Genomic DNA, 24,973 nt, shown 5'->3' with positions numbered 1-24,973 from the left:
GGAACAGAGTAATTCACAGAAATGTTAGAAGCCATATTCATGAGTTATAGTACTATAATATACCAGTAGCGTAGCTACGGGGGGGGGCAGAGGGTGTGGCTGCTCCAGGCCCTGTGCTCAGGGGAGGCCACAACGGGGCGCCCACCAGAAGCTATGCTACTTTTAACTATATCGGAGTGCACAGTGCTCCAATATGGTTAAGCCAGGGCTGCACAGCATGCGACTCCCCGCCGGCACCCTTTTCCCTGTGCTCAGCGTTATTCATGTTTCTTAGACATGAATACCTCTGAGAAACACTGCAGCACTGGGAGGAATGGAGCGCGCATCATTTCCCTGCCCCGACATACAGTGGAGTGATGAGGTCGCACACTGCTGATCTTACCACTCTGCTGCTGTGATGATCACTAGGTGAACCGTAGAGCGGCAAAGGACATGTCGTGTTTCCATATTATGGGGCAGAGGGGAAAATTGTGAGAGGGTGCAGCGTAGGGGTGGGTGAACCATATGGATTAGTGTTGGGACAGTATGGAGAGGAGGGAGCATGGGGAACAATGTGAGGGCATAGGAGGAGCATTTGGAGAAGTGGGGGACATTATGGAGAGATGGGGGCCATATGGAGAAATGGGTGTTCAACATGAAGAAGTGGGGGGACACTATGGAGAGGTGGGAGCATAGGGGACAATATAAAGAAACAGGATGGAGAATTGGGAGAGTCTGAGGACCATATGGAGAAGTGGGAGTGTGGGGGAATTGTATGCAGAAGTGGGGGCACAGTATGGAGAAGTGGGGGACAATAGGGAGGAGTGGGGGAACCATATGGAGAAGTGGGAGACATTATGGAGATGTATGAGTGTGGGGGGGACTGTATGGGGAAATAGAAGCGTGAGTGGACCATATAGAGAAGTGGGTGTACAATATGAAAATGTGGGGTGACAGTATAGAGAGGTGGGAGCATAGGGGACAATATGAAGCAATGGGGATACAGGATGGAGGACTGGGAGTATGAGGTGATTATATGGAGAAGTATGGGAACATTATGTAGAGATGGGAGTGTGGGGGGACAGTATGGAAAGGTGAGAGTGTGGAGAACAATATGAAGAAGTGAGGCCACAGTATGTAGAGATGGGGGCGTGGGAGGACAGTATGGAGAGGTGAGAGCTTTGGGGACAATATGGAAAAGTGGGGGCACAGTATGGAGAAGTTGGATTCATGTACTGACAGTGCATCTGGTAATGGATTCATATACTGACCGTGGTCCTGATTGTGTACAAATGTACCAATCCATAACTGATCAGAGATCGTCACCCGGCTGAGGCGGTCACCTTTCAGCCACTGGTTTCCTACTGTGCCTGTCACCCTGCTGCCACCATTACCCTGCTACTGAAGTGGGAAAGGTAAGCGCCTTATATAGCCGAAAGTTATAGGGAATTTTACTGTATATGAAGGATGTTAATGTGAAGGCACAGTATCTTGTCTGCAGTATGCAGAGGAAGAAAAGTGTGGTTCTAGTGCGGTATTCATCTACTGACGGTGGTTCTGGCACTGCATTCATTTACCAATAGTGGATCTGGTGCTGCATTCATGTACTGATGGAGGTTCTGTGTATATGAGAGCTGTGGGCCCACCATACAGTGTATATGGAAGCTGTGGGGCATTATATTGTATATAGGGGAGCTATGGGCCCATCAGACTGGATATAGAGGAGCTGTGGGGACAACATACTGTGTATAAAGAAGCTATGGGTCCACTATACTGTATATTAAAGGAGCTGCGTATTGGGGGACCCAGCGAACATTATTAAATGTCATGTGGGCACTTAAGAAGCATTATGTTTTAGGGGCATTCAGAGTATTGTAGCCATCAAAGGGGCAACATGTAGATACTTTTCTAGGGCATTTATACAGTGCATCAAAGAAATTGTCCAGTACGTTTTTTAAATTGCCCAATGTATTCAGCATGTGGGCATTAATATATTTGTAAATACCTTGTGTTGCTGATAATGCCTGTGAGCGGCGCTATCGGTGGCTGCTCACAGGCATCACGTGACCCTGCGCTGATGTCACGACAAGTGAGGAGTGACTCAGCGCTGGGGTCCCCGCGGTGGCTGCTGGGTTGTGGGCAGGGTTATTCCCCGCGTCACACCCAGCATCCACCGTGCGCTTTCCCAATGAACGGGGAGAGGGGGAGCGCGCGGTGGATGCCGGGTGTGATGCGAGGGGTAACCCCGCCCACAACCCAGCAGCCACCAGTGGAACGCGGAAGAGGGACCCTCGGCTGCAGCCTGGACTTGTCGTGACGTTAGCGCCAGCTGCAGCCGGGGGTCACGTGATGCCTGTGAGCGGCCAGTGATAGCGCCGCTCACAGGCATTATCTGCAACGGAAGGTATTTGCAGAGATACTTATGCCCACATGCTGAATACATTGGGCAACTTAAAAAAGTACTGGAAAACCCCTTTAATCTTTTCAAGGAAGCAATTTTACCATCTAGAGCAGTGGTCCCCAACCTTTTTTGCACCAGGGACCGGCTTGAAGCAAGATCATTTTTCCATGGCCCAGCAAGGAGGGGGTGGGGTGGGCGGGGCTTTGGTCATATGGGGGCGGGGTAATGGAGGGATTTGGAGTTTAGTGCATACTTATCATATAGTGTAGACCAGGTCCCCGCCAGGAGCTATGCCAGGAGCCCCACATAATGTGCTGTGCCAGGAGCCGCATCACTGAGGCCCCATCACGCCCTGCAGCAGGACAGGGCAGCTGTCCTGACAGCTGCTGTTCAGCTGCATTTACTTCATCCCAGGGGCGGACACAGACTGTAGTGGGCCCCTGTGCAAGAAATTTTTGGGGGCCCCCCCCGCCCTTCATAAGGCAACAAAGTTATGTAAACATAACCCCCCCATGTGCATCTCTCACCCCCCCATGTGCAGCTCACCCCCGTGCATCTCTCATCCCCCTCCGTGCATCTCTCATCCCCCCACTCCTAGTTAATTGTATTTAAAAAAAAATAAACCTTGTTATACTTACCCCCATGCGATCCCTGCAGAATCCTGGAGCTCGTCCAAATCGCTGACACCAGGTTCTCCTGCCTTCCGGTCATGTGACGGCGCCGTCACATGACCGGAAGTCAGAGGAATTATGAGATGTCCTGGACCCGGCGCTTTGCATGGGGCCGGGGGCCCCATGAGGAGAGAGACGCACAAGAGGGGGGCTCCGAGGGGGCTCCTACCGGCCGGGCCCCATACTGGAGTCAGGGCAGTCATGCCCTGATGGCGGCCCTGCTGGAGGCTGGAGGGGCCCCCTCTCCCCGCGGACCGGCTGAAAAACCCCAACGGCCCGGTCCTGGTCCGCGGACCGGCGGTTGGGGACCTCTGATCTAGATCTTGTTCTAAAAGCCCCTATTTGGCCAGGTGTTAAAGGTGCATACTGTTGGTCGTGCCTCACTATTAAAACAATTGTTCTACTTTGCACCACTTACCCAGGGCTGACTACTCTCTTTTGGGGTGTCTGCTCTTTTCCTAACACATTGTTTGTTAATCCTTTTTTATGGACTCTCTATGAATTTTTATGGTGTATTATAATATTTAATAAAACATTTTTCTACTTTCATCAAAAAGCTCCCCTTTCTCTTGTTTCTATAAGTTACTATATATACCTGTACTGTAATTACTTGTATGGGCTGCAGGTCTGGTATCTACAACCCCTGTCAAAAATCATGGAATCACCGGGCTCATAGGATGTTCATTCAGTTGTTTAATGTTGTTGAAAAAAAGCAGATCACAGACATGGCACAAAACTAAAGTCATTTCAAATGGCAACTTTAGGGCTTTAAGAAACACTAAAGGAAATCAAGATAAAAAATGTGGTACTCAGTAAGGATAATTTTTTTCAGACCAAGCAGAGGGAAAAAAATTATGGAATCACTCAATTCTGAGGAAAAAATTATGGAATCATGAAAACCAAACACTTAAAAGAACACTCCAATACATCACTTGTATTTTGTTGCACCACCTCTGGCTTTAATAACAGCTTGCAGTCTCTGAGGCATGAACTTAATGAGTGACAAACAGTACTCTTCATCAATCTGGCTCCAACTTTCTCTGATTGCTGTTGCCAGATCAGCTTTGCAGGTTGGAGCCTTGTCATGGACCATTTTCTTTAACTTCCACCCAAGATTTTCAATTGGATTGAGATCCGGACTATTTGTAGGCCATGACATTGACCTTATGTGTCTTCTTTCAAGGAATATTTTCACAGTTTTTGCTCTATGGCAGGATGCATTATCATCTTGAAAAATGATGTCATCATCTCCAAACATCCTTTCAATTGATAGGATAAGAAAACTGTCCAAAATATCAACGTAAACTTGGGCATTTATTGAAGATGTACTGACAGCCATCTCCCCAGTGCCTTTACCTGACAGGCAGTCCCATATCATCAATGACGGTGGAAATTTGCTCATATAAATTTCACATATAAATCTCATTGGAACGGCACCAAACTAAAGTTCCAGCAACATCACCTTGCCCAATGCAGATTCACGATTCATCACTGAATATGACTTTCATCCAGTCATCCACAGTCCACGATTGCTTTTCTTTAGCCCATTGTAACCATGTTTTTTTCTGTTTAGGTGTTAATGATTAGTGTTGAGCCACCCCCGTAGTGTTCGAGTTCGATTCGGTTCGTCGAACACCAGTGTGTTCGCCGAACTGTTCGTCGAACTGTTCGTCGAACACCTTCGAACACCGCTAAAACCAATGGCAGGCAAACAAAAACACATAGAAACACATAGAAAACACCTTCAAAGGTGTCCAAAAGCTGACAAACTGCTCAGAAGACATAACTAACACATGGAAAAGTGACAAGTACATATAGTCATGCGAAAAGAAAAGAGGTGGAGGAGTACAAGGAGGGGGAGACACAGATATAGGCATGTCATGCCCTTCTAAAATCCAAAAAGTGAGAAGCCGACACGGCCAGTCCGTTCCTGCCCGTGCCACCTCCGTGTCGCCGGGTTTGTGCCAGAGCCGCGGTGGACCCTGACGGCCAGCCCCCCTCTCCCAATACTGGTGCCTGTCCGCTGGTGGGTCGAGCAAGACCCCCTGTGGTGGAGGCAGCTCTAAGCTTTTTAATTTAAATTGTCTCTCTAATTTGAATGAATACACTTTAAATCCTTTTACAAGGATCTATTGGAGGGCAAGTCTCATGCCAGCAGCCGCGTAATTCCAGCTCCAGTAGCGTCCACTAAAGCTGTTGCAGTTAAAAAGCTTTTATAAGGATCGAGCTCGGCTGTCCACAGCAAGGCATCCTACCGCCAGTCCCAGCCCCTATGCCTTGGGGTGCCTCCTGATGCTCTTCACTGAGTATCTCGTGGTCCCGAAGCATTTCCTTTGAAAAAATTAAGTGTCCAAACTACAGGTGGTGTAGCTTGCTTAACAGCCGGGATAATCCGCTGACTAGCAGACACTGCTACTAGGCACAAAGTATTTCTTGGGCTAGATGCAGTTAAAAATTTGTAATTAGATACTCTCGTTGGATGCTGAGAAAGCATTCCATAGAGTCTCCTGGCACGCCATATATTATTCTCTTAAAAAGCTTGGGGTAGGGGTCTAGGGGATCCTTTTATAGCCCAAATCACGGCCCTGTATCGCAATACGTCACCTAGGCTGAAGATAACTGGAACTGTAGCACCCTGAGGGCTCGGTTGCTACAGAGGTATTGCACCTCACCCAGAGGTGTGATATCTCACTCTCAGGTAAGGATGGAGTGTGGATCAGGACCCAACACCTGCATGCATTACACCACATTGCCGTGGGGCAGGGCGACCAATATGCCCCTGAGATGGGCACGACAGTCCCTGTCCCTGGCTGGAGTGGGGGGAGGGAACACTGAGGAAGGGGAACCCTGTAGTGCAGGAGCAGGGAGGAAGCAGTTCCTGGGTGCATTGAGAAGGGAGTATAAAAGGTGAGCACCATCTTAGTTCAGTGCAGAGAAGTCTGAGCAGAAGTGACAGGGAGCAGGGGCTCTGCATGAGCTCTGCTCCGGAGGCGGGCCTAGTAACAAAGGCCCAGGCCTGGAAGAGGAAGAAGGAAGGAAGAGGAGCGGAGAAGGCTCCAGGAACGATGAATAAAGGGATCCCAGGGGTGCGGACGGGCGAGTCGCCACCGCACGCCCCCGAATCCACCTGCGTGGAGGGGTCAGGCCAAAGGGGGAGACCGGTCCCTGAAACTAGTGGAGGCGGGAAACGACCCTCAGCTAGAAACCGGAGGCTGTGACATTTTATGTGGCGCAGCCCCTCGCTACACCCGCTAGGAAGGCACCACATAGGGTCAGGGAAACTGGCGCCAAGTTTACCAAGAGGAGGCCCGAGGCAGCCGGACAGAATGGTTGGTAAGAAAGGCCAGACAAAGGACACACAAAGGGGTCCAGTGAAGCGTACCAAAGTTATCTGGGAGTTGTCTGAGCCCCTCACCTGGTGAGGACAGTACGACGTGGGCAGCCGTTACCTGCAGACGTGGTCTGGATAATAAGAACTGTGAGTAAAGGCCCTGGACTGCATCACTGACTCCGTGTCGTTACTGCTTCTGCCCTGCACCATCACCCCCATCCTCCGTATACACTGCCCTGAGGCTATACTCCTCCCGTGGGGAGTTATGCTACGCTCTGCTGCACCCACAATACCAGCCTCAGCGGTCTGTCCTGCAGCGGCGGTTCACTCTGACCGCAATCCACGGGTGGCGTAGTCGGACATTTAAACATCAAAACCATATAAATAGTTCCGCCACTGGTTTGACCACCCTGAGCCACGGAACCGGGTCGCTGCCACGGAGACTACAACCACCAGCATCCACCAAAAAGGGTCTGGCTCCGGGTGTCCCAAAGCCCAGGGGCGCGTCAGAACATTTTCATCACCTTTCATAATCACCAATGGGACAAGGCAGGGATGTCCTCTGTCCCCTCTCTTATACATCCTAGTGACGGAGCACCTGCTCTCATCAATTCGCCATAACCCCAATATTAGGTGGATTGAGGTGGGAGGCACCGAGTACAAGTGCTCTCTATTTGCTGATGATGTCCTAGTATATATCACTCAATCACATATATCCATCCCTGCTGTTATGGCTGAAATAGATCACTTTGTTACATGGTCAAATTTTAAAATCAATGCAGCGAAGTCTGAGGCCCTCGATGTCTCCCTCCCCAAATCCATACAGGATTCCATCCAGTCCAACTTTCCCTTCGCCTGGCCCTCACAGGGTATCAAATACTTAGGAATTACTATTCATAGAGACCTCTCCCGTCTATGTTATCTTAATTTTGGGCCCTTTATTGAACAACTCCATACAGACCACGGTTGGCAAGTTAGAACTGTAAGATTCACTACGTGAACCACTGGTGTTTTGTGGAAAAGCACATGTACACTGTGTTCCAAATTATTATGCAAAAAGTGTTTAGGAGTGATAAGGGAAGAATTTGTTTGTTTGTCAGTTAAACTCATTGATGGTGATGTGTGTCAGGGCTCTTTATATCACTGTAAGCAATTGCAGACACCTGTGCTAATTAGTTTGGCAGGTGTGTCCAATGAAAGGCAAGACTACTTAAGAAGGCTGTCTCACATTATTAAGCAGCCTACATTTTCTGCCAAAATTGGAAAGAAAAAGGATGTGTCGGCTGCTGAGAAGCAACAAATTGTGGAGTGTTTAGGTCAAGGCATGACTACAATCAACATTGTGCGATGATCAGGATGAAGTGTCTTGGCAATCAAGAAGTATGTAGCTGATTCACAGTACACATGTGTGCGTGCTGATAAGGGAAAATTGAGGACTCTTTCCTACAGGCAATTACGTCAGGTTAAAAGAGCAGCGGCAAAAAAGCCTTGTCATAGCAGCAGACAAGTTTTTGAAGCTGCTGGTGCCTCCAACGTCCCCCGAACAACAAGATGCAGGGTCCTTCAGAGGTTTGCAGCTGTGCGTACGCCATCCTGTCGACCTCCTCTATCCACTGCACACAAGCAGAAACGGCTCCAGTGGGCCAAACATTACATGAAGACTGATTTCAAAACTGTTTTGTTCACGGATGAGTGCCGTGCAACGCTCGATGGTCCAGATGGATGGAGTGGAGGATGGCTGGTTGATGGACACCCCACGCAAACACGGCTACAGCGCCAACAAGTAGGAGGTGGAGTAATGTTTTGGGCTGGAATCATGGGGAGAGAGATTGTCGGCCCCTTTAGGATCCCTGAAGGGGTAAAGATGAACTCCATAATGTATGTGGAGTTTCTCAAACAGCACATCCTGCCATGGTTCAAGAAGAAGAACCGTGTATTCCACAGTAAGATCATTTTCATGCATGATAATGCACCGTCTCATGCTGCACATAACACATCTGCATCTCTGGCTGATATGGGCATAAAAGGGGACAAACTTATGGTGTGACCCCCATGCTCCCCTGACCTCTACCCCATTCAGAACCTCTGGAGCATCATCAAAAGGAGTGTCTATGATGGCGGGAGGCAGTTCTCATCTAAGCAACTGCTCTGGGAGGGAATTCTGTCCTCATGCAAAACAATTGAAGCAGAAACCATCCAAAACCTGACAAATTCAATGGACGAGAGAGTTCATAAGCTCCTTTCGAACAAGGGGTCCTATGTGCAAATGTAACATCACCTAGAATAAAGTTTTGAGTTGAAACCTGTTTGATTTCAGTTTCTAATAACCTGCTAATGCTTATAATTTCAAAAATGACCATTTTTTTGGTCTTTATTAAAATGAAAAGGTTGATCGAAGAGTGTGGGGGATCTAAGAGTGTGGCAACCCAGTAGTCAGGATTACTTCGAATTCTGAAAATCTGAGGGTCATGTTGCAGGTAGTGCAGCAAGAAGGCACTTATGTGTCTTGCGCATCTCGGAGCCCCAAAATTATTTTCCTGGCTAGATGCAGATAAAAATTATTATTAATTTTAAATCTGGTGGAGCTTAGTATAGATGGCCTAATAGAATCAGCACTGCACACTGCTACAAAGCCCAAATTATTTTCCAGCCAAGATACAGATAAACATGATTAGTAATTTTAAATTTGGTGGAGCTTAGAATAGATGGCCTAATAGAATCAGTGCTACACATTGCTACAAAGCCCAAATTATTTTCTAGCCAAGATACAGATAAACATGATTAGTAATTTTAAATCTGGTGGAGCTTAGTATAGATGGCCTAATAGAATCAGTACTGCACACTGCTACAAAGCCCAAATTATTTTCCAGCCAAGATACAGATAAACATGATTAGTAATTTTAAATCTGGTGGAGCTTAGTATAGATGGCCTAATAGAATCGGTACTGCACACTGCTACAAAGCCCAAATTATTTCCAGCCAAGATACAGATAAACATGATTAGTAATTTGAAAGCTTAAAACGGTTGGTGAGGTGATTTTAACCAATCATCAAGCTTTTACTCTCCCCAGGATGACACAGGGGTAGAAAAGTCATTTCGGATCCATGATTTGTTCATCTTTATGAACGTGAGTCTGCAAACATTATCAGTGGAGAGCCACGTGCGCTTATCTGTCAGCACACCACCAGCAGCACTGAGCACACGTTCAGACAGAACGCTGGCTGCGGGGCATGACAAGATCTCCAAGGCGTAAGTGGCTAGCTCCAGCCATTTATCCAGATTGGAAGCCCAAAAAGAGCAAGGGTCCAGTGACACAGTCATGGCTTCAATGTTTACTTGTAGATACTCCTGTACCATCGTCTCTAGGCGTTGACTATGTGTCAGACTTCTTGTCTCCTGTGGCCTTGCAAGGGATGGGCTAAAAAAGTGGTGAAATTATTCCGCAAAATTGATGTTACCAGCAGATACTGTGTTTCTGCTACGGTTTGAGTGCTGAGCACTCGCCGGCCCCACGGTTGGCAAGTTGGAACTATGAGATTCACTACGTGCACCACTGGTGTTTTGTGGAAAAGCACATGTAAGATTCTGCAACAGTCTCTGCTGATACTCCTGCATGCATGCATCCCTTTCTATGGCAGGAATAATTTCTGCAAATTTACTTTTGTACCGGGGATCTAACAGTGTGGCAACCCAGTAGTCAGGATTATTTCTAATTCTCACAATTCGAGGGTCATGTTGCAGGTAGTGCAGCAAGAAGGCACTCATGTGTCTTGCGCATCCATGAGCACCAAGTCCCTGTTGTGTTGGTGGCGAGGTAACAATCATGCTTCCTTCCTCTGTCCTCTCCCCCCAACCTTGCACAACAGAAATGTGATCAAAGTCTCCCTCATCTGATGAGTCTTCCACCAGTTCGTCCTCCACTTCTTCCTGGGCTCCTGCACCTTCCTCACTAGTTTGGCTGCTACCAAGCGCCCTGGTAAAACCATCTCCCCCACCCTCACATGCCTGCTGCCTTGGTGCTGCCGACTGTCTGGACCTTGCAGATGTTAGCCCTTCCGCATACAACTCCTCCTCCTCTACTTCCTCCATCTCCTCTTGTGCCACCACCTGACTCCGAATTCTGTTTAACATGTGCTCCAGCATGTAAATCACCGGAATAGTCATGCTGATAATGGCATCGTCAGCACCAAACATCTTCGTCGCCATTTCAAAACTGTGCAGAAGGGTGCATAGGTCCCTGATCTGAGACCACTCCTCCAGCGTGATTTGCCCCACCTCTGGATCTCGTTGGCCCAGGCTATACGTCAGAACGTATTGCACCAGGGATTGTCGTTGCTGCCACAGTCGCTGAAACATGTGCAGAGTTGAATTCCACCGGGTAGGCACATCGCATTTTAGCCGGTGAAGTGGCAGGCCCAACCACTTCTGTAGAGATGTAAGTCGCTGAGCTGCGGGATGCGAACGGCGGAAGTGAGCACACAGCGACCGTGCCCTCTGCAGAAGGCCATCTAGTCCGGGATAGTGGGCTAAAAATTGCTGGACAACCAGGTTCAACACGTGAGCCATACAAGGCACGTGTGTGACATTGCCCCGGCGAAGGGCCGCACCGAGGTTTGCAGCATTGTCGCACACGGCCTTCTCTGGTTTCAGGTCCAGTGGAGACAACCATTCATGAAATTGGTTCTCCAGAGCTGACCACAACTCCTCAGCTGTGTGACTCACATTTCCCAGACATTTCAAAGTAAAAACCGCCTGATGACGTTGAGCCCTACTGCCAGCATAGTAAGGAGGTGTGCAGGATCCCTTCTGCGCAGTTAGAAAGCTTGTGGCATGACCAGACAGGCTTTGTGTGCAGGTGGAGGACCGAGAGGAGGTTGAGGAGGCAGAAGTAGTGGAGGAACTTTGAGATAAAGAGGATTGACGCACAACTCGTGGGGACGCCAAGACTTGGACAGCAGCCCCTTGTCCTGCTGTCACCATAGTTACCCAGTGCCCAGTCAGCGACATGTAACGCCCCTGTCCATGCCTACTCGTCCAAGTGTCTGTGGTGAAATGCACCCTGTCACACACAGAGTTTCTCAAAGAAGCGGTGATGTTGTGTGCGACATGCTGGTGGAGCACAGGAACACCTTTCTTTGAGAAGTAGTGCCGACTGGGCATCTGGTACTGGGGCACTGCGACGGACATAAGGTCTCGAAAATCCTCTGTATCCACCAGGCGGAAAGGCAGCATTTCTGTAGCCAAGAGCTTGCAGATGGTGAAATTTAACCTCTTAGCTTTCTCAAGGCTAGGAGGAAATGGTCTTTTACTTGTCCACATCTGAGGGACCGAGGGCTGGCTATTGTGCTTAGACGGGGTTGATAAGGGTGTCCCCGGCAAACTGCCGGTCTGTGAGGAAGATGCAGGCGGACATGTTAGGTTGCCTTGATCCAAAGGTGGTGCTATCGATGTCGGACAGCGCTCAACACCAGCTGGTGTTACCACCTCCAAAGAAAATGATGACCTGCCAATAACGGTGGCTGTTGCGGGTAAAGAGGTGGCAGGTCTGCGTCCCAAAACAGATGTGACTGCTGTCCCCCCAGTCACAGAGGATGAAGAGGCCGCGGATGCACAAGATGTGACAGACGGTGGCTGGCCCGGCCGGCTAGGCCGCATTGTAGCACAGTGAGCTTCCCACTGCAACTTATGCTTCATGTCCATGTGCCGGTTCATGCATAAAGTACTCAAACTCTGTATTTTTTGGCCTCTACTTAGCTTTTGCTGACAAATATTACAGATAACATGAGTTGGGTCATCTTTATCGATCTGAAAGAATGCCTAGGCTATGCAAGGCTTAGCACCCATGCGATCTGAAGAGCCACCACGACTTGTGGTGAGAGGCAGAGTTGTGTTTGAGGATGCAGTTGTTGACGTGCTTCCAGTACTATGTCTCTGTCCAGGAAGGCGCAACCTGACCTTGTCGTCACTAGCATTCTCCTCCACCTCCTCTGCTGACCTCATCTCTTGGCTGACTGTGGGTTGACAGTAAGTGGGATCTCCAACCTCATCATCATCACCCTGTGTGTTCTCACACCCGTCGTCCTCAGAGCCAACCTGTTCCTGCCCTGACAAAAAACTAAAGTTGTCGCTCCAATCAGGTATTTGAGTCTCATCATCGTCTTCCTCATTGTCTCCACCAACAGGAGTTACAGTTTGGGAATGAGGGTCTACATTATGGTCAGAACCTTCTGCGTCTGGTCCTGGATCCGACTCATAAAGATTCTGGGCATCAGTGCAGATCATTTCCTCGTCTGGATTCACAGAAGCGCTGGAGCCGACCTCTGATTCCCAGGCTATAGTATGAGTAAACAGCTCTGCAGACTCAACCATCTGTTCTACCTCATACTCAGACGGGCAGCTGGAGATTTGGGAGCTGTGAGGAAGCAAGTGCGATTGGGGTGACACCTCTGAGGACTGGAGTATTTGTGATGTTGAAGTTGATGTGGAGGAGAGCCCACTTAAAGGAGCACTTGACATCCGTTGAAGCACCTGCTGTTTTTGTGCCTCATCTGGAATTTGTAGCGATTGGCGTGGCTGAAAGGAAGGGATCTTATCACATTGTCCGCTAAAAGAAGTAGACATTTTAGTTTGGCTGGAAGATGGTCTTTCTTCTGCAGATGGTATTGTTGCTTTAACACCTACCCCACGGACACAACCTTTATTCCCCTTCCCAACACGCCTATTCCCCTTTCCACCAGGAGCAGGCCTTTTTCCACTCATTTTGGTGGTTAACTAATTCACAACTCTGGAGTTGTTTGCACAAAAAAACAATGGATGGGAACCGAGCAGAGCTGAGTGGCCAAACTGTGGTATTAGGCCAAAACTATTGGCTGGGTTAGATGCAGAAAAAAATTATATTCAGTTTGCAACCTGATGGAGGTCAGTATAGATGGACTAATAGAACAAGTCCCACACACTGCTAGAAGCCCAAATATTTTTTCAGAGCTAGATGCAGAAAAAAATTATGTTCAATTTGCAACCTGATAGAGGTCAGTATAGATGGACTAATAGAACAAGTCCCACACACTGCTAGAAGCCCAATATTTTTTCAGAGCTAGATGCAGAAAAAAAATATTTTTCATTTGCAACCTGATGGAGGTCAGTATAGATGGACTAATAGACCAAGTCCCACACACTGCTAGAAGCCCAAATATTTTTTCAGAGCTAGATGCATAAAAAAATTATATTGAATTTGCAACCTGATGGAGGTCAGTATAGATGGACTAATAGACCAAGTACCACACACTGCTAGAAGCCCAAATATTTTTTCAGAGCTAGATGCAGATAAAAATTATTTTTAATTTTCAACCTGATGGAGGTCAGTATAGATGGACTAATAGACCAAGTCCCACACACTGCTAGAAGCCGAAATATTAATTCAGAGCTAGATGCAGAAAAAAATTATATTGAATTTGCAACCTGATGGAGGTCAGTATAGATGGACTAATAGACCAAGTCCCACACACTGCTAGAAGTTCAAATATTTTTTCAGAGCTAGATGCAGAAAAAAATTATATTCAATTTGCAACCTGATGGAGGTCAGTATAGATGGACTAATAGAACAAGTCCCACACACTGCTAGAAGCCCAAATATTTTTTCAGAGCTAGATGCATAAAAAAATTATTTTTAATTTGCAACCTGATGGAGGTCAGTATAGATGGTCTAATAGACCAAGTCCCACACACTGCTAGAAGTCCAAATATTTTTTCAGAGCTAGATGCAGAAAAAAATTATTTTTAATTTGCAACCTGATGGAGGTCAGTATAGATGAACTAATAGACCAAGTCCCACACACTGCTAGAAGCCCAAATATTTTTTCAGAGCTAGATGCAGAAAAAAATTATATTCAATTTGCAACCTGATGGAGGTCAGTATAGATGGACTAATAGAACAAGTCCCACACACTGCTAGAAGCCCAAATATTTTTTCAGAGCTAGATGCAGAAAAAAATTATATTCAATTTGCAACCTGATGGAGGTCAGTATAGATGGACTAATAGAACAAGTCCCACACACTGCTAGAAGCCCAAATATTTTTTCAGAGCTAGATGCATAAAAAAATTATTTTTAATTTGCAACCTGATGGAGGTCAGTATAGATGGTCTAATAGACCAAGTCCCACACACTGCTAGAAGTCCAAATATTTTTTCAGAGCTAGATGCAGAAAAAAATTATTTTTAATTTGCAACCTGATGGAGGTCAGTATAGATGAACTAATAGACCACGTCCCACACACTGCTAGAAGCCCAAATATTTTTTCAGAGCTAGATGCAGAAAAAAATTATATTCAATTTGCAACCTGATGGAGGTCAGTATAGATGGACTAATAGAACAAGTCCCACACACTGCTAGAAGCCCAAATATTTTTTCAGAGCTAGATGCAGAAAAAAAATATTTTTAATTTGCAACCTGATGGAGGTCAGTATAGATGGACTAATAGACCAAGTCCCACACACTGCTAGTAGCCCAAATATTTTTTCAGAGCTAGATGCAGAAAAAAATTATATTGAATTTGCAACCCGATGGAGGTCAGTATAGATGGACTAATAGAATGATGCTATGCCCAAAAGGTTTTACTTCACTAGGTGCAGTAAAAAAATTGGTATTCCATACACAGGTGGTGTAGCTTGCAACACAGATAGGCTACTCCACTGACTAACACACTCTGCAATAGGCCAAAAAGGATTAGCTTTGCTAGATTTAGCCAAATGCTGTGAAAAAAACTTGCACCGCACTGGCACAGACCTGCCTGGCAAAAACTGATAGGAACTGATGTAACTTAGTCCTGAAAAGGACTGCAATTACAATTAGTCTTTACTCCCAACCTATCTATTTAAGAGCACAGACCTGCCTGATAAAAGTTGTAGGAAATGCTGTAACCTAGCCCTTAAAAGGACTGCAATCACAACTATTCCCTACTCCCAAGCTATCTGTAGATTTGTGCGAATATTGGCTTGAAATTAACAAGGTATAGCGCACACAGTAACAGCGGTGCCGTCTAACACGCAGCTGCAGCAGTGAGAAAATGGTGGCGACGGGGAAAATGGCTGGGTCTTATAGGGCAAGGACATGTGACATACACTGCCAATGACACGTGCCCTTGCTTGTGTGAAAAAAAACACTTCGCTCCGTGTGTGCGCTGCTGATAGGCTGACAGATTGCACCTCCCCACTGTAAATGCAGGAAAGAGAAAAAAAAATGGAGATCTTCATTATTCCTGCAGTGATCCATCCCCTGCCCCTCCCCCCCACCCCGCTGTACACTCAAACTGCGTATTAACATTAATTTTCAACATTACAGAGAAAAAATCCAGTTATGATTTTGGTGCACGAACAGTTATCGAACATAACCTCGAACAGCCGAATTTTTTTCAAATTGTTCGTGTTCGCCGAACGGCTCGAACACCGCCCAAAACAGCTCGAATTTGAGATTGGCGAACAGTTCGAGTCGAACAACGCTCATCTCTATTAATGATGGCTTTTGCTTAGCTTTTCTGTATGTAAATCTCATTTCCTTTAGGCGGTTTCTTACAGTTCGGTCACAAACATTGACTCCAGTTTACTGCCATTCGTTCCTCATTTGTTTTGTTGTGCATTTCCTGTTTTGGAGACATATTGCTTTAATTTTCCGGTCTTGACGCTTTGATGTCTTCCTTGGTCTACCAGTATGTTTGCCTTTAACAAACTTCCCATATTGTTTGTATTTGGTCCAGATTTTAGACACAGCTGACCGTGAACAACCAAGATCTTTTGCAACATTGTGTGATGATTTACCTTCTTTTAAGAGTTTGATAATCCTCTCCTTTGTTTCAATTGACATCTTTCGTGTTGGAGCCATGATTCATGTCAGTCCACTTGGTGCAACAGCTCTCCAAGGTGTGATCACTTCTTTTAGACGCAGACTAATGAGCAGATCTAATTTGATGCAGTTGTTAGCTTTGGAAATTAAAATTTACAGTGTGATTCCATAATTTTTTCCTCAGAATTGAGTGATTCCATAATTTTTTACCTCTGCTTGGTCTGAAAAAAATTACTCTTACTGAGTACCACATTTTTTATCTTGATTTCTTTTAGTTTTTCTTACAGCCCTAAAGTTGTCATTTGAAATGACTTTAGTTTTGTGCCATGTCTGTGATCTGCTTTTTGTTCAACAACATTAAACAACTGAATGAACATCCTCCGAGCTCGGTGATTCCATAATTTGTGCCAGGGTTTGTATATTGTCAGGTCTGGAATCTACCACTATATGTTATTTTGAGTAACAGCACTGTCATCCACTTAGGTTTCTCTATATCTATGATCAGGGTTCACCACCTTAGTTGTACAGAAGGTTACCTGGTTATGGGCCCACTCAGATGTTTCGCTACCTCTGAGCGGAACCCCTAGCTACGGCTCTATAATATACATAACATAATGTAATCACAAGATTGTCTTTATGGGGTCATTCTTTAAATTTACTTTGTGTTACATATATTTGCTAAATGTATACTCAAGTTAGACATATATCTGGGCTAGGCAAAGGAGGGAAATGAATATACAAGGTGGGCCATTTATATGTATACACCTAAATTAAATGGGAATGGTTGGTGATATAAACTTCCTGTTTGTGGCACATTAGTATATGGGAGAGGGAAAACTTTTCCAGATGGGTGGTGACTATGGTGGCCATTTTGAAGTCGGCCATTTTGCATTAAATTTTATTTTTTTTAATGGGAGGAGGGTTATGTGACACATTAAACTTATTGAGAATTTCATAAGAAAAACAATGGTGTGCTTGGTTTTAACATAACTTTATTCTTTCATGAGTTTTTTTTACAAGTTTATTTATGACTACTTATAAAATGTGTTCAAAGTGCTGCCCATTGTGTTGAATTGTCAATGGAACCCTCTTCTGCAGCATCTGAAACAACAGATACTGGAAGCCTGTGCTAGCATTTCTTCTGCGGTGTTGCTATCAGTGCGTCAAGAGTGGGAGAAGAGGGTCACATTGACAATCCAACACAATGGGCAACACTTTGAACACATTTCAAAAGTGGTCATAAACTTGTAAAAAACTCATGAAAGAGTAAAGTTACATTAAAACCAAGCACACCATTGTTTTATGAAATTCTCAATAACTTTGATGTGTCACATGACCCTCTTCCCATTGAAAAAATAAAGCTTTCCCCCTCCCATATACTAATGTGCCACAAACAGGAAGTTGATATCACCAATCATTCCCATTTAATTTAGTTGTATCCATATAAATGGCCCACCCTGTAGATATCAAATAGATGATTTTTGAGTATGCACAGATAACTGCCTATAGAAATATGCACACTGTTGGTATAATCTGAGGTTTTCTAGTTTTTGTTATGGAATAAGACAACAAATTATTTATAATTTCACAAATGGATATACTGTATACTGCTCAACATTAAAATTGTGACATCTAATAGGAAATGTAGAAATTGTAATATCACAGGATCGATAGACATGTTAATGATAGGCAAATGAAGAAAAAATGAAAACAACATTTTTAAAACATCTTGATGATCAGGCAAAATTTGTATTCATGTGGTTTATCCCAAAAAATAGATTTGAAGTTATTCTACATTAATTTATTGTCCCTTATTGTACTCTGGAGGTCTCTCCAGACACCAAAACGTAATCAACTTAATATGTAAGAAAAACAATTCTTATACTCACTTTACCACTCACCTCTCCGCTACTCCACACCACCTATCTGTTCCTAGCTGCACCTTCTTATTCCCCACAGCTTTCACTGGAATTTCAGCTTTCATGAGACCAGGGAAGATTCTGGGCAAATGCACAGAAGGTCACAGCGTCATGACGTCACGACATGTTTTGTGACCTTCAGCAGGCATGTGCAGATCTGGACCTCATTAAAATTCAAAAATCCTTGCTCAGCTCGAGCTGCACAGATTCAGAAGATGCAGCGAGAACCGGACAGGTGGCTGTGGGTAGCAGAGGGGCGGGAGGGGTGAGCGGTAAAGTGAGTAAAAGGAATTTTTTTTTACATTTTGATGACCTAATTTCACTCAAATGTATTTGCTCATAAGTAATTTATCCAGTGTCAAGTATGAGCACCACGCTCAGAAATACACACACTTACACACCTTGGCAAGCTATCAATGAAATTATTTATGATTGTATGAGAAATGTTTTGCCACACTAGATGAACTCCCTTTCCAATTGCTGACCACTGTTTGGAAATGCTGCAGGCCATGGTATCATGTTTAGGCCATGAAGGCTGCTCACAGTAGCTTAAGCAACATGCGGCCTGAGGTGGTAATGTTTAAAAATAGTTTCTGGGACAAATGGCCATACCACTTGTTTGACGACCAAATCAGTGCAATGTTGAGCTGCTAGTATATCTGGAAAGAAGATTAGAGGGGACCAGCTACAGTACATTATGCCACCACACACCAAAATCACAGAGATGACCAGTGTGACACTCCCTCTTGAAGATTCAAAGAATGGCGTATAGTGATCCATTCTTTATTGCAAATTAAATTAGACGTCACATACAGTATCTCACAAAAGTGAGTACACCCCTCACATTTTTGTAAATATTTTATATCTTTTCATAAGAAAATACTGAAGATATGATACTTTGACACAATGTAAAAGTAGTCAGTGTCCAGATTGTATAACCATGCAAATGTGACCTGTAAATAACTCACCACACTGCCATTAATGTCTAAACTGCTGGTAACAAAAGTGAGTACACCCCTAAGTGAAAATGGCCAAATTTTGCCAAAAATATACATTTTCCCTCCCCGGTATCATGTGACTCATTAGTGTTACAAGGTCTCAGGTGTGAATGGGGAGCAGATGAGTTAAATTTGGTGTTATCGCTCTCACACACCCACATTCCGGTCACTGGAAATTCAACATGGCACCTCACAGCAAACAATTCTCTGAAGACCTGAAAAAAGATTTGTTGCTCTACATAAAGATGGCCTAGGCTATAAGAACATTGCCAACAGCCTGAAACTGAGCTTCAGCAAGTGGTCAAGACCATACAGCAGTTTAACAAGAGAGGTTCCATTCAGAACTGGCATCGCAATGGTTGACTAAAGAAATTGAGTGCATGTGCTCAGCGTCATATCAAGAGGTTGTCTTTTCAAAACAGATGTATGAAATGCTGCCAGAATTGCTGCAGAGGTTACAGGGGTTTTGGGTTAGCCTGTCAGTACTCAAACCAATACGCCGCACACTACATCAAATTGGGCTGAATGGCTGTCGTCCCAGAAGGAAGCCTATTCAAAAGATGATACACAAGAAAAACCGCAAACAGTTTGCTGAAGACAAGCAGACTAAGGACATGGCTAAATGGAACTGATGAGACCAAGATAAACTTATTTGGTTCAGATGGTGTTAAGCTTGTGTAGCGGCAACCAGGTGAGTATGCAAGTGTGTCTTGCCTACAGTCACATGGGGTGCATAAGTGTGGCCAGCCGTGGGGAGCTACAGATCATTGAGGGAACCATGAGTGCTAACATGTACGGTGGCATACTGAAGTAGAGCACGATCCCCTCCTTTCAGAAACTAGGTGGCTGGGCAGTATTCCAACATGTTATTGACCCCAAACACACCTCCAAAACAACCAATGCCTAGGGTAAAGGTGCTGGACTGGCCAAGAATGTCTACAGACCTAAACCTTATTGAGCATCCTCAAACGGCATCCTCAAACGGAAAGTGAAGGAGCCTAAGGTCTTTAACATCCACCAGCTCCATGATGTCATCATGGAGGCGTGGAAGAGGATTCCAATGGCACCCTGTGAAGCTGTAGTGAACTCCATGCCCAAGAGAGTTAAGGCAGTGCTTGAAAATAATGATGGCCACACAAAATACTGACACTTTGGGCACAATTTGGCCATTTTCAATTAGAAGTGTACTCACTTTTGTTGCCAGTGGTTTAGACATTAATGGCTGTGTTGAGTTATTTTGAGGGCACCCCAAATTTACACTGTTGTACAAGTTGTACACTGACTACTTTACATTATATCAAAGTGTCCTATCTTCAGTGTTGCCCCATGAAAAGATATAACTCACTTTTGTGAGATACTGTACCAAGTCTACGGTGTTGTCGTGCTGGTGGATCATGGACCCACTACGTCACAGGCCTGGCCTACCCTGGAGGGGCGTGGGTACGTGGCAACCTGTTTTTTTGCTAGAGCTCTTGATGGTGGAGTTAGACTTGAGCTGCAGGTAGCCTCCAGGTACCACTCCAAGTGCAGTCCATGGTACTACAGCAGTTGAACCCAAGGGTCAGGATTGCAGTCACTGACACGGACTTGGAGTCACTAGCAGGACGGGATTCTGGTATTGGTTAAGACAGTGCGGATTCTGGAAGACTAGACAGGATGGACACTGGTGCTGGTTCAGATACTGACAGAGTGGTTTCTGATTCAGGTACGAGAGTAGCAGTTTCTGGTTCAGTTACCGCCTGAGCTGTTACAGGTTTAGGTACCGCCGTAGCGTTTACAGGTTCAGGTACCGCCGGAGTGGTTTCAGGTTCAGGTACCGCCAGAGCAGTTTCAGGTTCAGACCACACAGGTACCAGGAACAGGTTCTGGTTCATACATGATGATTCAGGGTACAGAATCAGGAAGGACGGTTCAGGATCAGGTTCAGTCAGAAAGAATACAGCAATAGCGGGAACAAACTCAAGCTAAACACTAAAGAGGGCATTGTACAGGCACCTCACTAGAGGGGAAAATGCCTTAAGTACTAGATCCAGAGTGCCTTAAGTACTGCTAATTAAGCATGCTCCCTGATTCTTAAAGGGGTAGCATGCGCACTAAGAGTTCCACTGGGAGACCTACACGCATACACAGGCCCTGAGAGCAGCAAGCGGCGACCAGACAGAAAGACTCTGCCGAGCGGCCGTGTTAGTGAGTATATTGGCGACCCTGCCAGGAGGAGGAAGAGGGACCATGCAGCGACGCCAGCATTGGCTTTACAGTACCCGGCCTTAAACACCATCTTCTTCAGGCCCACAAGGAATCTCTGCAGAAGAAGTGGGGCACAAATATTCGCCTTGGACTCTCATGATTTATCTTTGAGGCCAAATCCTCTCCAGACCACTGGAAAAAAGCATTTACCTTTGGGCCTCTGGAGTACAGGAGCAGGAGAGAAGACCAGTTTTAAGAAAATATTGAAGATATCTTTTCTGGGTCCATCTTCAATTCAGTGTCAGGGATGATTTGTTCTTGAGGGGGTGAGGATCCCAGAAGCAAGTTAATGGACCCATCGTACGGTCTGTGTGGGGGCAACATCTCCACTTCCTTCATATCGAAGATGTCAGCGCACAACCAACAGGCTGATGGCAGACCTGGCGGAGAAAATGGCATCACCCGCGGCCAGATTAATAGCTGGGAGACCTGCACGCCAATCGCAGGCCCTGGGAGCAGTGAGCCGCGGCAGGGAAGGGAGATGCCGCTGAGCGGTTAAGCCTGGGAGAAGAGAGAGGGACCATGCAGGAATGCCGGCATTGGCATTACAGGTGTCAAACAGTGTTTACACAAACAATGAGAGGCCCTTATGATGAAACATGAAAGTCTCCCAGGAGCCATTTTTCAACATGACAACGCCAGGCTGCATATTGCTCGCGCTACTGTGAGAAGCCTGTGGGGTCATCTGGGATGTTATTTGTCAGTAATTGCAAAGGGAGTTGCCAGCAGAAAATATTGATGATTTACATGCCCTCAGAATACAGAACATTCCTCAGACAACCATTAATAACATGCGAAGGCTTGTAAGTGTGTGTATTTCTATGCATGGAGCTTATACGCTATACTAAATAAATTGTGATGTTTTGAAAATTTTGTTTCCATTTTCTCTTTATGTGCATATCATTAACATGTCTATCAAATCTTCGATTCTCATAATGCCACAACATTTCCTTCTTTGATTTACAATTTCAGTGTTAGGGAGTGCATAAAAAAAGAGACACAAAATACATCATATACGCAATAAAAAAATGCACATATTTACCATTGGCTAAAATTGGAACACTTGGAGTCTGATCTGAGCGTTTCTCACCTGTTTACAATAGATGGAACTATTAGTTTAATTAACCATAATTAACAAAACTCAAAATATCACAAAATACAGTATCACTTCTCATAACTAAATTACATTTCACTATTTAAAGGAATACTAAACAAAAAATTCAAAAATGGATAAAAATATTATTCTTTCATTTTATTTTGAGAGAAATATCATATAAACAATTCTTTATGTGTCTGAAGAGATCAGCCATGCCTCCCTCTCTTCTATTCCCAGTCCAATTTTTGGGTGTAAGATAAGTGTCTGTCCTGAATGTTGTAGGATGAAATATTGCCAAGCCCTGCCCCTTTGTCTAAAGGGTAGGGCTTCAATCTGCTGTCAACCGAAAATTAAATTGATCAGCATGAGATTAACCCCTATGTTTTCTCTTCTACAAGAATGATTGTTTAAGGATTGAGCAAAAATGGTATAGACAGGGAAAGCAACTATATTTGTTGGTGAATTTATTCATTAAGTTCTAGGTTTATTGTTTCTCAACCCTATTAATCTATTTGGCATATATATCCATCATGAATACATCACTTATTACAGATATATGCGTTATGCTGATTTCATGGTATAGCTACAGCAGCCTATAGTATCTTATATACATAGCCAGGTTTCTACTGTAACTGCTAGGATCCTAACAGTTTAACCCTTCATATACTGCAGTCAACAGTTACAGCGGCACATCTGTAGTTTGAGAGAGGGAAAGCGCTTCCTCTATCAGCCCACTGGAATCCACGTAGTACAATTACATGGTGTTGATGGATTGCTGTGGCAACTGGAGGCCTAACAAGACACCAAAGTCTATAAGAACCCACCAGAGGTACGGCATGATAGGCTACCTGCTAGGCCTCCTTCACACATCCGGTTTTTATGTCCATATGCAGTCCATTTTTTAAGGATCACAAATATGGACACACACAAACCCATTGTATTCAATGATGGTGCGCACATGTCAGGTTTATCACATGGACTGTTTGTGTGAAAAACCCACAGACATGTCCTTTTTTTTCTGGCACCACGGAGGAAATGTCTGCAGCACTAGTGCACACTGATGACACACGGATGTGACATCAGTGTGAAACGTACCCAAATTAAATTCTCCAGCGGCTGAGGAAAGCAGTACAATTAGTGCTTTTCCCAACCGCCAGTTGCTGACTACAACTATCATCATCCTCTCCTGGTCTCCCTGCAATCAGCAACAGTTGTAAAGAGCACCGTCATCTGGGAATAGCGCACATTAAATAAATACATTTTAAAAAATGATGTGAGGTTTCCCTTATTTTTATTAACCAGCTGAGGGAAATCAGACAGCGGTTAGCTGGTGTAACTATTCTGGGAATGGATCATAAAGGTTCCCAGCCTAATAATATCAGCTCACAGCTGTCTATGTAGCGTTTACTGTTTATAAAAAAGGGTTGACCCAAACAAAATTACATGAGGTACCCCCATTTTTAATAACCAGAAAAGGCTAAACAGACAGCTGCAGGCTGATCTTAATAGGCTGGGAAGAGGCCATGGAAAATTCTCACGCTGTGAGAAGTTACACAGAGGTTACCATGATAACTGTCACCTGTTACCTGCGGTAACCTTAATTATGTCACAGCAGCTGCATTCACACGCTACTGTAAGTGTGTTCCTGTGGCCGTGCTGAGCGGTCACATTAATGATGTCACCGTTCACCTAAGCATCCGGATGTAGCAGAGTCGGAGATTGTTGTGGGATGGATTTACGGTGGACCACTTTGGTTTATTATTTTTTGGTATGATAATAAATGGGTGAATGAGAGTTGAAAGTGCTTTTTGACAATTAAAGGACTTGACTACGGGGTTGGTAATGGCGGTGTCTAACAGACACTTCTCCTGATACCAATGCCAAAACCATTACCCTGCTTGTCAATGCAGTAGTGCAAGCGGGAAGAGCCTAGGCTAAGCACCAAAATTCTAATGGATGCATCATTTCTGGGGCAGCTGAAGGCTTGTGTAATTAGTCTCTGAGGGGGTCAATATCCATGGTCCCTTCCCAGCCTATTACGATCAGCCCGCAGCTGTCTGTTTAGCCTTTGCTGGTTCTTAAAAATAGGGGGAAAAGCTCATAATTTTTTGAGGGGTCCCCCTTTTTAATAACCAGTAAAGGCTATACAGACTGCTGTGAGCTGTTATTAATAGGCTTGGAACCTTTATGGATAATGGCCCCTTCCCAGGATAATAACACCTGTCCCCAGCTGTCTGCTTTCCCTCAGCTGGTTAATAAAAATAAAGGGGACCCCATGACATTTTATTTATTCAATACATAAAAGTACAGAAAACTACACACACATAGCATTGATTACAGTATATATCACACTGACATATTTACCTATTTATCTATCTATGTTTCTCATCGCTATCTATCTCTATCTTTGAACATATTTAATACATAACACTCTTTAATTTCTATGCTGCATTTAATTTCATAGTGTCACACTGACAGCACACAGATACGGAC

At 44.9% G+C, this 24,973-nt stretch overlaps 1 protein-coding gene across 5 annotated transcripts in view; it reads right to left on the bottom strand.

Moving 5' to 3' along the window:
- SCUBE3 (signal peptide, CUB domain and EGF like domain containing 3) overlaps window positions 1-24,973 on the bottom strand; it is a 1,075,473-nt gene that overhangs the window by 624,786 nt on the left and 425,714 nt on the right. For 4 of the 5 annotated variants that reach the window (XM_073666423.1, XM_073666418.1, XM_073666421.1 and 1 more), the window contains one exon: window positions 22,427-22,474. The exons of the other annotated variant lie outside the window; for it this stretch is intronic. In XM_073666423.1, the coding sequence (XP_073522524.1) occupies window positions 22,427-22,474 (48 nt within the window). The remainder of the gene's footprint in view (window positions 1-22,426; window positions 22,475-24,973) is intronic. 5 annotated transcript variants of the gene reach the window in all.

Source organism: Phyllobates terribilis, unplaced genomic scaffold, assembly GCF_046119375.1.
Source record: "Phyllobates terribilis strain yellow unplaced genomic scaffold, ASM4611937v1 Scaffold_2__4_contigs__length_985480577, whole genome shotgun sequence".
In the NCBI taxonomy this organism is placed as follows: domain Eukaryota; kingdom Metazoa; phylum Chordata; class Amphibia; order Anura; family Dendrobatidae; genus Phyllobates; species Phyllobates terribilis.
Note: the sequence above shows the minus strand (reverse complement) of the source record. Positions and strands in the feature narration are given on the sequence as shown.